Source organism: Cucumis melo, chromosome 9, assembly GCF_025177605.1.
Source record: "Cucumis melo cultivar AY chromosome 9, USDA_Cmelo_AY_1.0, whole genome shotgun sequence".
NCBI lineage: Eukaryota > Viridiplantae > Streptophyta > Magnoliopsida > Cucurbitales > Cucurbitaceae > Cucumis > Cucumis melo.
The window spans coordinates 15778410-15793119 of NC_066865.1; the positions used below are offsets into that span (position 1 = coordinate 15778410).

The window sequence follows — 14710 nt, forward strand, 5'->3', positions numbered from 1 at the left end:
AAAAAGGTAAATTGATATATGCCCAATTATATTTCTATTAGCTCAACAATGCTAATTTATGACATTTGAAAGTTGTGGCATTATTTTACTGTTTTGTTGCAACTATAAAGTGTGGAATAGTTTTATGCAGTACTTGAATTTCCTTCATTTTTAACACGCTTCATGCACTCATTACGATGGAGCCGACCTCAGTGTTTCATCTCTCCAGTATATGGATTTAAATTAACTAGAACCAAATTGGTTTTTCATGGTACTTCACCGTCTAGAAATGGAAGAAGAAAAAGAGACTTTAAGTTTCCATTTTGTTTCTATTTCAAAGGCATAATTATATTATCAAAGTTCTTAGACTTAAAAGTTAAAGTTTTTAGCTTTAATATACTATTCTCGTTTCGTTTGTAGATTTCATAGAGTCGATGATAACAATCAGTGAGACTTTGAGTTTGGAGTTATCTAAGAGTTTTGTGGTGCTTGGAGGAGGAGGATGTCTTTGTTTCTTATTAGTACATATATTTTATACTTTATGATTAAGAACGATGATCATAACTCGTGTTGTAATATGAATAAGAACGATGCTCCTATGCTGTAAGTATGTAATGACCAACTATATATATGTATGAACAAGGATATATAAATAATTTGTTAGTTCTTTGATTGAAAGTTTGAGTTGATTCAAGAAACTTAAATAGATGGAAATTAAGCATAAATTCTTGCTTATGTGTTGTCAGAGTTGATCATGTTGTATACCATTGTTGGACTTCAAACATGTGTAATATATAATTATAGAGGCACTTGCAACAAAGACAAAAAAGAAGTTATAATAATTAAGTCCATAGGATACACATTTACTGTTTGCAAAAATGGTGAAAATAAAGCCCAGCTCACATATACAAGATATAAAATGTAACAAATGCCCTCGCTACTAATACACACATTTGATACACCTTATACACCTAATATCGGGCATACTAATACACACATTTGATACACCTTATACACCTAATATCGGGCATACTAATACACACATTTGATACACCTTATACACCTAATATCCCTTGATACACATAATACTCCTTGATACACTTGATAACATTTGATACTTCTTGATAACCTTTGGACTTTGAAACACTTGATGAACCATGATACTTCTTAATACATTCGATTCCCTTTGATACACCTAATACTCCTTGTTACACTTGATTCTTTTTGATAGACTTGATACTCTTTCAGCCTGGATACATTTAAATGCTTTACTAATAAGTTTAATGCACTTGATGCCCTACTAATAAACTTGTTATGCTTCATTGGTACACTCAACACATTTAATATGCTTGATACACATGATATATTGCAGATACACTTAGGATTCTTCACTAATACACTTAATTAATTAAATACACTTGATATGCTTGAAGTTCTACTGAACACTTGATACACTATTAATAGACACTTGTAAACTTGATTTATATACCTAATAATGATTCACTTATTATGCCGATATACTTCAATAATTTATTGTTGATATACTTTGTAATGATACACTGAGTTATATTGTTCATGTACTTATTTAATTAATAAAATACAATAAACTGAAATTTGAAAAAATGAAAATCACGTAGAAAATATATAAACCAACTAATTCAAATAATATAAGTACCTCACAACACTAATATACAAAACTAATACAAAATAAAATTTAAAAAATACCAACGTAAAAAAATAAAACAAAATCATTTGAAATCAGATTTACTCAAAATACACATTGAAGAAAGTAGAGAAAAATCACAAACGAAGTTAAATTACTTCGATCAACAACCATTATATTTCATATTGAAAATAATGATCAATATTAAGATAGGAAGAACAAATTGTTTTCCCCAATATAAGAAAGGATGACAAGAAATTTAAATAAATATGGTTAGTTTACAAAATATTTAGCAAAATATTATAGTTTCAAAAATATTTATAGAAATATAATAGATTTGTGTTCTCTCTCCAATGTTTTGGATTCAATTCAAGACATTCTTATTCTCTGTCTAATGTTTTGGGTTAAACCCATGACCTCCTCTTCACACAAATCCTTTGTTTTTTTCTTCTTATTTTCTCTCTTCAAGGTCGGGTTTCTAACCCAAGACCATGCCTTCATTTTTTTATAATATGTAAATTTATATAATTAGATAATGAGAGATTTTTGATTTTTTTAAATCAAACCATATTAAAATTCCAATTCTTTTATAGATTACATATTTTATCTTTCATTTACTTGTTACGAATTTTATGAAAATTTATAATTATATTTTTTAACAATGATCAGTAATTGGAAATTTTAAATGTAAATTAAAATATTTTTTAATAACCAAATTATATTCATTTAAAAGATACAATAAAATAAACATGTTCCACAACCTGGACATTGTCGGTTTTGAGTTGGTTGTCACCGTTGACTTTAAACTCTATGTTGTGGCTCCTCTTGATTTTCTGGTTCTTATTGGTACTCTTATCGATCTGATACAGCTGCAGATGCTTCACAGTACAAATATAGATCAATACCAGTAAGTTAGTCCTTCACGAGTGTTCGTAACACCAGTTGTGATAAATTACCATTTTACCCCTGGGTTACTTCTAGTCTTTAAATACCAATATTCCTCTAATGAACAATCTGTTTATGGTCCAACTATTAAACAGAAACCCCTCTTGTGCCATAGAGAGGGTAGGACCCTTTGTTCAAGTCCTAGAGACACCATTTAAAGGAACACTTATCTACTTACCCTAAAGTTGGGAAGGAGTGAATTTCATCTTGTGTGATTATGTTCCTAGCTCCTTTCTCGATTCTGTCCCCAAAATGATAAATATATTGAGTCGGCTATCTGGTCACTCTCGTTCGTACAAATCAAAGGTCAACCCCTCGCGAACATGAGTTCATGATACACTCAGGATTAAGACTATATTACCTAGGTCATCCTAATTATGAAATAGAAACCTAACTAGTTAACGGAGTTACATCTAGTGGTTACTATTTCGTGGTCCGATCTTATGCAAACTTATTGCATATGATACCATCACTCGCATGTCACCTACACGAATGTGTCGAATCATTATGTTTGTATCAAATACAAAGTGAGTCATATCTATAGTGTTACCAAAATAAGGTACTCAGCCTTATATATCCCTATACTATAAATCTTTTAAGTTGTATCTCGGACATTGGTCCCTATATGTCTCTACATACTATTCAAGACTTATCAAACAGTTTAGAGATGTTAGTTTATTAAATTTAGGTTATTAAGATAAAACTAATAATATAATCAATAACACTTATTAAAATTATAATAATAACACTTTATTGATAACGGTTAATGAATTATATTTACTTTCTACGAGTTTTAGAACATAAAACCCAACAATAACATTATAGAACAATATTAAATGAAAAAAACTTACAAATTGAATAACGATTATACTTTTTCTTCAAATTGATGATAATTCTTCTTTTTTTTTATATTAATCAAATCCAACCGAACTACACAAAAAAAATAATATAATGAGAAATTTAGTATAAATTATTACAAACATAAAAAAAATATGAAGTACAATTTTTCTATGCAACAATTTGTTTTGTTCTTTATGTCTCGATCTACAAAATTTAGTAGTAGTAATATCATAAGATAAATAAAATCTATTATTAAAACAAAATATAAATTCAATAAAATAAATACTAACCACTAAACAAAATTAATTTATCAATAGAAAATGTTGGATTAAAAATCGACTTAACTAAAAAAATTTGGAATGACCTATTTATAAATATTTTTATTTTACTGCTTTTTTTAAAAAAATTATGAAAGAAATGATTGAGAAAAAAATGGAAATTAATGAGAATAAAACTAATAAAAGTATTTGTATATCAAATCTAAGGTTTTGATTTTACCTGTTGAATTGGAGTGAGCCGAGTCTAAATACAAAGGAAAGGAAGGGAACTGAGGGCGAGAAGTTATTAAAGAAACAATAATTAAAATAAAAGATAGAGTGGTGATAAGTTGTATTTGAAGGAGAGAAAATGAAGAAGAGAAAATATTATTTTAATATAACTATTATTTTATTATTATTTTTCTTTTACCTACCGGTAAAAGAAGAGAGAATATTTATTAGTTAGAATTATTTTTCTGAAACATGTTTATTATGTTATTCTTCACTTTTCACTTCCTCATTTTAATTTTTACTTGAGGAAAAATTAAAGTATTCATACAAATTTATTATTTTAATCTTTATCAAAAGAAAAAGTCTTCAAACCTATTTTGAATTTTTCTTAAATATATATATTATTTTATTCTTCATTTTCCATCTTAGGCAGGTAAAAGAAAAACGAAGAATTGATTTAATTTATTTTCAGATAAAAGAAAATTTTATTGTTTGTTGAGGCTTATATATGGTTTTGAACACTTAGAGAGAGAAAACAATGTCTTGAGAAGATATTGGAGAGAGAAAACAAAATAATTTTAAAACGTTAAGAACTACGATATTATAATAAATATTTTAAAACTACAATAAATCTCTAAATATTTGTTTCATTTATGATATTTAAATAAAACCTCCTTCCCTAAGGCCTTAAAAAGGGGAAAAGAAATATACATACGTTATTATAAAGAAATAAATTGTTTTCCCTTCAAGAGAAGGAATGATTATGGCCTTAAAAAGTGAGAGAAGAAATAAGAGATGATTAGGACATTAAAAAGGAAAAAAGAAATAAGTTATTGAAGGGTAGTTTGGAAAAAATAACAAATTTAATATGGAGAGTATTAAAAAGAATGAGAATTTTGCTATATTTGCACATATTCTCAAAATGCTAGCCACTACAATTTTCCACAATTATGTGTATTTCAAATTGTACAATTTTTCATTTGAAAAAAAATTCTGACATGCAAAACGAGTCAAGAATTAACTCAGTTGTCAATTTTTTAGAATAAAAAAAAGCTTTCAATTGATAGGTAACAAGTGTCAAGAATAGATATTTTTGACGAATAATACATGTCAAGAATAAACAAATTTTTGATACGTAAAACATGTCATCTAGTCTCATGTACTTGACGTTTATAAAATGTCAAGTACATTTCATTTTGATGTTTATAAACTGTAAAAAAAAATCTTATTCTCGACACCAAATTACTTGACACATTGAAAAGCATCAAGTAAACTAATACTTAACTAGAAAATAGTGTCAAGTAATGCCATTTTTATAGTAGTCTCAAGGCTATCTTGAGTAAACTTGAATTTTAAGTAGAGACATAAATATGGATTGAGTTTGAGTATATAGCCTAAATGATCTATAGTATATGAATAAAAGTTGAGCACCTTATTTTGGGACACTATGGATGGATCTGCTTTGTAGTTAATACAAACAATTTGATCCTGAATCGTTCATGTAGAGACACGAAAGTGGGAGGATTCTAATGTACAGAGTTTACATAAGACTAAACCATGAAATAGTCACTTTTACGTTATAACATCGGTTACTGTTTAAAATTGACTATTTTGATTATTAATAACCTAGGTAACTTAATCTTAATTCTGAGTTAACTATAAACTCCTATTTACATGGGATTATCCTTAGATTTGCATAGGTGAGAGCAGCTCATCAGCACTGACTCAATAAGTCTCTCATTTAAGGGTAAGACTAGGTGGGTAGCTGGAGACACAAGGTGCAAGATGAAATTCAATCTTATGTTGGACCAGTATGGCAACCCTAAAGGGGGTAAATAGGGTTTAATTAAACTTTTTAACAAATAAGCCTAAATTAAACTAATTAGATAAATTTTAAATTAAACAAAGAAAATTAGCTAAAATATGTTAAATAACAAGATTGATAATAATTATGTAATAGAGTATGCAATCAAATTAACTTAACCAACAAGAATATGTAACTAAAATTAAATGCAAAAATAATTAGAAAAGAGTTAGAGAAGAAGACACTGTAGTTTTATAATGGTTCAGTCAAACTTGACCTACATCTACTTTTCCAAGCATCTCTTGGGATTTTGATTGAAAACCTTCTTTTGGCTCTTTCCATGGATTAGGGTTGAACCGCTACTTACTCTATTTTCAGGTCCAAGAGAAAACCCAATCTTTTCCACGGGTTAGGATCAAACCGTCACAATATGTTGAAGTTTTAAATTACACAAAAGAAAAACTCTTTAAAAGAGTGAGTGTACAATTTTATACTCACAATAATTAATCCTCACAATACAATAAAAAATTCTCTCAAGGACAAGATGAAAAGAAGGAAAATTGGAAGCTTTAAAGAGAATAACAATAGTCACTTTTGCAGCTTTTAAGGATTGTAAAGATAAACCAAGTTCTTAAAAAATTTGGAGAAAATGGAGTATTTAAAAAGAAGAAAAATATTGAAATTCAAAATGAATTTGGGTCAATGGAAGTAAGTAAAAGAAAAATGTATGGTTGATATTTAAATTCAATTAGCTGTTAGACACAACACAAACAATAATATAATAATATCTCTTTTTGAAAATAATTTGTTTAAATCCCAATAAAACAAGTTCACAATGTTTTTTTAAATATCAACCGTTAGACACAAAGATGAATAATAATATAATAATATATCCTTTTAAAAATAATTTATTTAAAGTCCAATAAAACAAGTTCACAATCTTTTTCTAAAAAACTAGTCGTTAGACATAGAGATAAATAATAATATTAAATTCATTTTCTTTTTAAAATCCATTTCTTTTTAAAAGCCAATAAAAGGAACAAAAGCAAAAACAAAAACAAAAGTCACATGCTTCTCCATTGCTCAAAGTGGCTCTTCTAATTAGATCAAATTGATTATTTGGGCGCCACGTCACCATCTCGAGTATTTTTCCGTTTAAGCTTCTTTCAGCAATATTTTCTTCGTTTGAACTCCGATTTGAGTTATTCAAGAGGTGTTAAAATCATTTTTTGGAGCTCTAAGTTATGGACTATTCAAAATAATAAAATTGTCAATAAAAAAATTTAAATTTGTTATCATCAAAATATTAATTAATTTAAATTAATTAATTTGAGATTAAGGGCCAAAAAGCCAACATCTTACTTGCTTTAAGGGTTGGTAAATAAGTTTTTCTCTTAAAAACTAAATCCAAGTCTTGAACAAGCGGCCCCACCCTTTCATTGGTCTGAGAGAGATTCGATTTATAGGTTGGACCTTAAACTAATTGTTTAATAGTGGATTAGTAGAACTTAAGGAGCAAGATGTAATTTTGGGGGCTATAACTTTGACTCAACTGAGATTACGAACAACCTATGAACAATTGACTTACTAATCATGGTTATATCATATGGACACAAATATATCTATGGTGAGAGGAGTGCAACTACGAGACTTTAGTAGAATGACCTTGACAAATGTTGATTAACTCGGTCTAAAAGAGTTTAACTAGTTAATTTCGAATCGTTGGAGTTCATAATCTATAGGTCCATTAGGTTTCCATGTTTGCTCACATGGAATGAACCTATAACAGTATGATGGAATGATTCAAATTGTTCGAATTAGGTGATGAGAGAAAACGACAAATATATGTAATATATATGTCGATTATCAGATTAGAGATAAAGTTTTATGTTTAAATGAGATTTAAATATAAAAGTTATAAATGGAGATTCATATTCAAAAACTCAAAATTGATGGAAATAATCAGAGTTGTAAAAGGTCAAGTGGTTGAATTTGAACTTTGAAAAAGTTAAACTTTGATCGACAACATATTCAAATTTGATTTGAATTTCGAGAAAATGAATGCAAATCCATGCTTGAAAAATCAAAATTAGATGAGACGGACAAAATTGTAACAAGTCAAAATATTGAGTTTTGATTTAAAAAGTCAAAGTTTGAATTTGACCAAATGACCGTTTTGCTATTTGACCAAAGTTGGTGGAAACATCCAACATTTTGTAGGATAGTCATTTGATAACTTTAGTGGGCTAGGTGTTGGCATTTGATAAAGACAAAAAACCCACTAAAAAAAGTGTACTTTGAGATATTAGGTCAACATACAAAATCTTGCATGTCATTTTTCTATAAAAATGAGCCAAATTCATTTGAAAATAATTTTGAGTTTTTGAGAATTTGGGCTAGGTATTTTACTTTTGTTCACAATTAATTTTTCCTCTCCCAAATTCTCAAACTTCCAAGCCCAATTCTTCTTTATTTCCATCTCTTTTCTCTCCTTCGATTCCTTCATTCTATGGGTCGTACAACCTGGTTCTAAATTTGAAGTTTAGTAAATCAACTCTAGAGGTTTAAGTCAAGCACGTATGAAGTTTTTGAAGAAATCGAGACTACGAAGGTAAATTTATCCTAAACCCTAATTACCATATTACATGTTAATCATAATAATTAGAGTATAATTTAGATCTGTTTTGTGCCATACATATCTAAAACTATTAAATTGTAGAAATCATATAGATGAAAAGTCATGGTAACTAAATATAGACTATTATGAAAAATATTTAAATATTTATACTATTTAATATATAATAATATATTCAACATATAATAGAATAATTCTTTAATTTATCTTCCATTTTAAACTTTGGTATTGTTCCGATTTTTTTTTATAATTATATTATATCTCTTTTAAACTTCAACTTAATATTGAAGTCTCTTCCTAACTTTTAGGTGACACTAGGTATATATTTATTTAATATATACGTGTAATATCATAAAAATAAACCTTAAATCTAATAGTAATATGCATAAAACATAATTATAAACCACAATAAAACCATAAACCTACCCGTTATATACTTCTAGATAATTTCTTACCATAATATCAATATTACATGAAAAGAAACTTACAAATTGAGAACGATTAGACTTTTAACTTTCTTTTATATTAATCAAACAACTAAAATATTATGAAAAATTTAGTATAAATTATTAAAAACAAAAGAAATTACAATTTATTTTTTATTTTTGGTGTGACAATTAGGTTCGTTCTTTGGACCAATGACCAAATCTTGAAGTTAGTCAGTAGAATATATATAAAATTTATAATTCAAAAAAAATATAAATTCAATAATATAAAAGATGTTACAAAATTAACAAAAAAAAAAAAAAATATATGACTATATTTTTAAATTATAAAAATAGTAAATTTTAAAACCGATAACTTCCTAATAATCCTATATATTTAATTACCTATTTACAAAATGAAAAAGAAGTGCCATAAGCTTTCTTTTTTCTAAATTCTTTTGTCCATATCATGCAACTTTTCCAAAATAAATACTGATCACATAAAATGTAATTTTTAAATAGAAATCCTTGGATTAAAAACAAAAAACACACACAAGAAATTTGTGAGAATGATTTATAGGAAGAACGGAGCCGAAATGGATAGTGAGGAGCCGAAATGGATAGTGAGAAAAGAATGGCGAAAGAAGTTAGATGTTGGAAAGACAGTGAAGAAGATAAAAGCTCTCGAGCAAATAGGTGGAAAGTTGGCTGGAAAGTGCGAAGAAAAGAACTAGACTGAGATGATTTTAGAAAGGAGAAGTATGGGTGTTGATGACCCGTCCTTTTACGTGGAAGAAGGGTGTTGAAGACCCATCCTCTTGCTCAGGTTGTCTTCTTTGCTTGGTGCTAGGCAGGACTTGTTCACAAGCTGACTTCACGCAATGAAGTGGCCAGGCTAACCTAGATCAAGTTTTGTAGACCTGACCTGAGCTGTGTCCAATTTTATTTAAAAAGTACAGGTCAGGGTGTTAAGAGCTGACCTCCTAAAATCTACCATATTTTTATAATTATTTTGGGATCTACGTTAATTTTGTTGAAGCATTAAAATGAAACATCCGCAACAAAATCTAGGAACATTATACATCATTTATACATTATACATCATTTATCTAACTTGACAGCCGTATTTACAACTACAATATGGTTGCTTCCAACTATCGTCCCATGATTTATTAACACACAGGAACATCAAAACACCATTGATAGCATTACATTCTCCTCCAAAAACCTTTGTTTCACATCTTAAAGCTTGCTAATAATCTTTATTTTCTTGACTTTTGATGGCCTCGGTGTTGTATCTTTGGGTACAACAATGGTGAGGAGTCCATTTTCAAGCTGAGCTTTAATTTGATCCAACTTCACATTTTCAGGCAGTTCAATCTCCCTGGAAAAACTTCTTTTCCCTGTTTGTCTTTCACCCAAATGCCAAATGACTTCTTTCTCAACACTTTCCTCTTCACCACTGTTTCCTGTTATGTGCATAACATTTCCTTCCTCAATCTCCACTTTTAACTCATCTTTGCTAAACCCTGAACAAAATTTCAAATGACAGCAACCATAGGATGAATGCTGTGTCTTTAGTAGGTTCACGGAGAAGAAAAACAAACAGAAGCTATTTCCATTTAATGACACGATTCAGAGCGTTAATAGCACAACTATTTCATTCAATCCGTAATGGTTCAAGCTCTGCATTTAGTTATGAAGTAAAACTTCTTTACAAACTATGAAATATGGCAAATCCAAGGGCTGTGTTTTGTAAGCTCAAGGCGCCAAAAAATAAAAGCACAATGGTCTTCTGAAACTTAACAGAAGGCACAAAAAAAAGCACACGAAAGCACTACACACAAAAATACTACGTTAACGATAAGAAGAGAAAAACATAGTTGAAGTGCAGGAAGATCATCCTAAACACATGGAATTCCGCATTTAGACAGTAAATTTATATGCTTAGAAAACCATAAAAATTATTGTGTGTTTCAAAGTAATAATAACCCCCAAGCTTGGACTTTGGGCCTTAGGTGTTCAATTTAAGGAGGCACGCGTTCTTACCTGTGCCAAACCTAGGTGCGCGCCTGTAGTCCATTTTGAGGTGCACTTGAACCCAAATCATTCAGAGATTCGACTCTACCAGTAGTCCATTTTGAACCCAAATGAAAACTGGCCTAAAACAAAGACCCTTTGTTTTTGCTTCTACTTCTACGTCTGAAATCTATGTTCACAAACTTCAAACTATTCTTAATGGCTAACTTGAGTGTCCGTGCGTAGCTAGACCCACACTTGTACACAGTGCTGTCTATTTTGCAGGTTGGGTTCATTCATGCTATAGAAATTTATCATTCATTCATGTTTCGATAGCAACAAACTCCATTCCATATTTAACATGTAATCCACCTAATAAACAAAATACATAACTACTCAATTGATTACCAATCCTATCAAAAACTCAACCCAAGTTACGTCTAATATTTCTTAATTTTCATCAAATTTTATAAGGGACGACCAATTCAATCATCCAACACAGAAAGCACTTCCCAAAACTGGAACTCGTTAAACTAGTTGCTTGAATTTACATCGAATCTAAAAAGAAAAAGAAAACATTTCTTATTAAACAATAAAACGATTTCTTATAATTACTCCGACTAAGCTGAACAAGTCAAGAATCCAAGAAAAAGAAAAGAATTCAAACAAAAAACACTTCAATCCAGCATTCAAGGGGAAGCTGCAGTAAAAAAAAATTGTAAAAAAAGAATAAGAAGAGATACCTGGAACGTCAACCTTAAAGATGTGGGCACTGGATGTTTCGAGCCAATCCAAGAGTGCAACGGCGCCGGACGGCTGCCGAAAGGAGGCGGGAGTCCACGGGAAGCGCCGGAGAGGATATCCAAACAAATCATTCGTCATAGTAAGCGAAGCTCTGAAAGACTGGAGTTTGAGAGAAAGGCTGTGAATTGTATTTATGGAGGGAATCGATTAGTCTGGAAGTTGAAATCATCAGAAGCGATGGCTAATTCTTGGCTTTGTCTCTTTTTATAAATTTATAGGATACTCGTTTCTGGAGTCTTCCTCTGTATATATATTTTTATCAATTTATAGGATACTCGTTTCTAGAGTCTTCCCCTAAATTACAAAAATCAACCTAAACTTGTTTAAGGAGTAGTTACCGATTAAAATTTGATCAATTAATATATTCTATTGTGCTTTCATATTTGATGGACTTAACCTCTTTTATTAAATTCAATCTTATTATGAATATTTGTGTTTCTCCCTCCTCTTTTCTCATGAATTTACTTCCATCTCTATCAACCATTTCAAAGCTCCTAAATAACTTGGCCGGCCCCCCCCCCCCCCGATTAGAGGCATAAGACTGCGGCTGCGGGCGATGCTATTCGGACTAATGCAAGGAAGCCGTGGCATGAGATGTTAGATTTAATCTCAATTGTATTGTATTATATGTTATTTATCTATTTCATTAGGCCTATTAGATTAAAAATAATATTTTAATTAAATAGAGTTGTGTATTTAAATTCCCTATTAATTTATTCTTTTCATAAAAAAAGTTTAAATTAAGTTCTAAAGGAACAACAAAAGAGAAAAACATAAATTCTCAGTAAAATTATTCATAGATCAAAATATGTTATTCTTTAACTAGTAACACTTATTATTATATATAATGTCAGAGTTTATTGTACAATCATGAAACTAAAATTTACTTGTGGTATCAGAATGTTGAGAACTTGTAATTTATATGGATGATTTATATTTTTTTTATGTTTCCGCAACGTGTTCTCTTCAATTCAATTAAGAGTAAGATTCTTCCCTTATCAATTTGAATTAAGATTGTTTAATGATCAATTACCAATTTGAATTACCATTGATTGCTGGAAGTAAGAAAATTCAAATTGACCACTAAAAGTAAGGATGGAAATTCAATAATATATATATACACACAAACTCACCGTGGGTTATAACTCACATAAATTAAATTTTATTTTATTTTTTTGTTTTAAAAGATAATAAGTGAATTAATATAGTAACGAAGAATTAAAGGAATTAAAATCAAATAAAAGGACTGACCCAACAATGTTCTAGTTTCCATCAAGTTGAAACTTAAGGATAAGCTTACCATCTCACTCTCCCTATTTCAAAAGTCATTGTTAAACTTAGACATAAACTCAGCAATTTCACCGCCTCGGTCCTTCCAAGGTCATTGTTGAACATAAACTTAAAATTAGAAATATTTTTGCAGTAATAAATAATTAACTGGTGAACAAATGATAAACGAGATGTCTACTAGAAAAGCTAGCAAAGTACCCGTAAAGCAAGGTTTAATCCACCAAATTCTTCGTGATCAAAATACATTTACTATAAAAGAAAATTGAATGAATTTTTTTTTAAATAATTAATTCAAGATGAAATAGACAAACTTCATTATATTCTTTGCCAATCTAAAATAGTTATAAACCGTATAATTCAGTAATCATTAAAGTTGAAAAGGTGAAAATGTGGTAAAAGCATGAAAGTCAACATAATCAAGGTAAAAGACAAAATATCTCAAAAAAATTTCAAAAAATAAATATTTAGCTAAATACTTCTCCTGACAAACACTAATGATATTTTAGAGAATTATTATAGGAGTTAAGACCTTACATTTGCTTTTATCAGGTGATTGAACTCGGCAAACAAGTTCACCTTGTGTTTCCTCTTCGCTAATCATCATAGAATAAAAATGAGCACATTGTTTCTCAACCTATAAAAATTACATAAACCTATATAAGCATTCGTTGAATATGAAAAGTTGGAACCAATCACAAATTGCCATGTCATTTACTAAAATATTTGTATTTGGGATTAACTAAAAATTGACATGCGTTCTAAATTAAATTTAAAGACAAATTGGACAATTCTAATGATGTCACATGTCTTTATTATGACAATTGGATCAAATTAATTATTTTGGTTCAATTAAATATTATTTACTTTAGCTAAAATTCAATTGAGTCAAAAAAATAAGCTCTCTATAAATAAAGAAATTCTCTTCATTTGTGAGAGTGAGAAATTTTTTACTCTAGAAGGTCTAGAGAGAATTCTCCCAAAGAGCTAGAAGACTCCCCAATTGCTGAAGTCGACCACCCTCGAAAATTGAAGCTCCTTTAAAGATACAAGATTTATTCCAAAACTCCAACTTCAAGAACATCACGTGCTCCACTCGTTTCCTCAAATCAAAGCATAAGCGTCCAGCCGAGAGAGAACCAGAGGATCAAAATCTAGAGATCGAACCACATCACATCAAATTAACATAAATACAATATCAACACACGTTCAACTCCACGAATCAAATTTCTCCAGAAATCTCGTGTGAACAAATTGGCACGTCCAGTGGGACATATCTACCTCTCATCTCTCTCATCATCCAAATCTACAAAAAAATCAATGGCATCAAAGAAGGTTGCATCCAAATCTTTTGTTGCAAACGAGTCTTACATAGAACCTATCACCCTCAGTCGTTTTAAAGGAATCACCCAGGAGCAGGATCAAGGTTCTGCCATCGCGCAGAGCATTCTTAAGCAATTGATGGAGTCTCCTAAAGCTGAGATTGTCATTAAGAAAAATCCTTTGCATGGTAATTCTGATTCTACCTCTAGCAAGTCAAAGAAGGAAGCACACCCTAACGTGATATATGTCATAATGGTTGATATAACGACCGAGGCTGCCATGGAGTAGATGGAGAGAAAAATTACCCTCACGATGAAGGTTATGGAGGAGCGAGACCATGAAATCACAGCTTTAAGAGAGCAGATGCGGATTCATGAAACAATTGAGTCGAGTCAAACTCCTATTGTTAAAGCCAGTGATAAAGAGAAGAATGTGGTGCAAGAAAACCAACCACAACAACAATCAACATCTGTTGCTTCTCTCTAAGTTCAGCAGCTA

The 14710-nt window shown here is 29.9% G+C and overlaps 1 protein-coding gene across 1 annotated transcript; it reads right to left on the reverse strand.

Annotated features, from left to right (window-relative positions):
* Positions 1 to 9845: 9845 nt before the first annotated feature.
* On the reverse strand, positions 9846 to 12173 carry LOC103501364 (15.7 kDa heat shock protein, peroxisomal). Its single transcript, XM_008464932.2, has 2 exons — positions 11542 to 12173; positions 9846 to 10308 (listed from the first exon to the last, which is right to left on the reverse strand). The coding sequence occupies exons 1-2, from the start codon at positions 11678 to 11680 to the stop codon at positions 10022 to 10024; spliced, it is 426 nt and encodes a 141-aa protein (XP_008463154.1). The 5' UTR covers positions 11681 to 12173; the 3' UTR covers positions 9846 to 10021.
* Positions 12174 to 14710: the final 2537 nt, after the last annotated feature.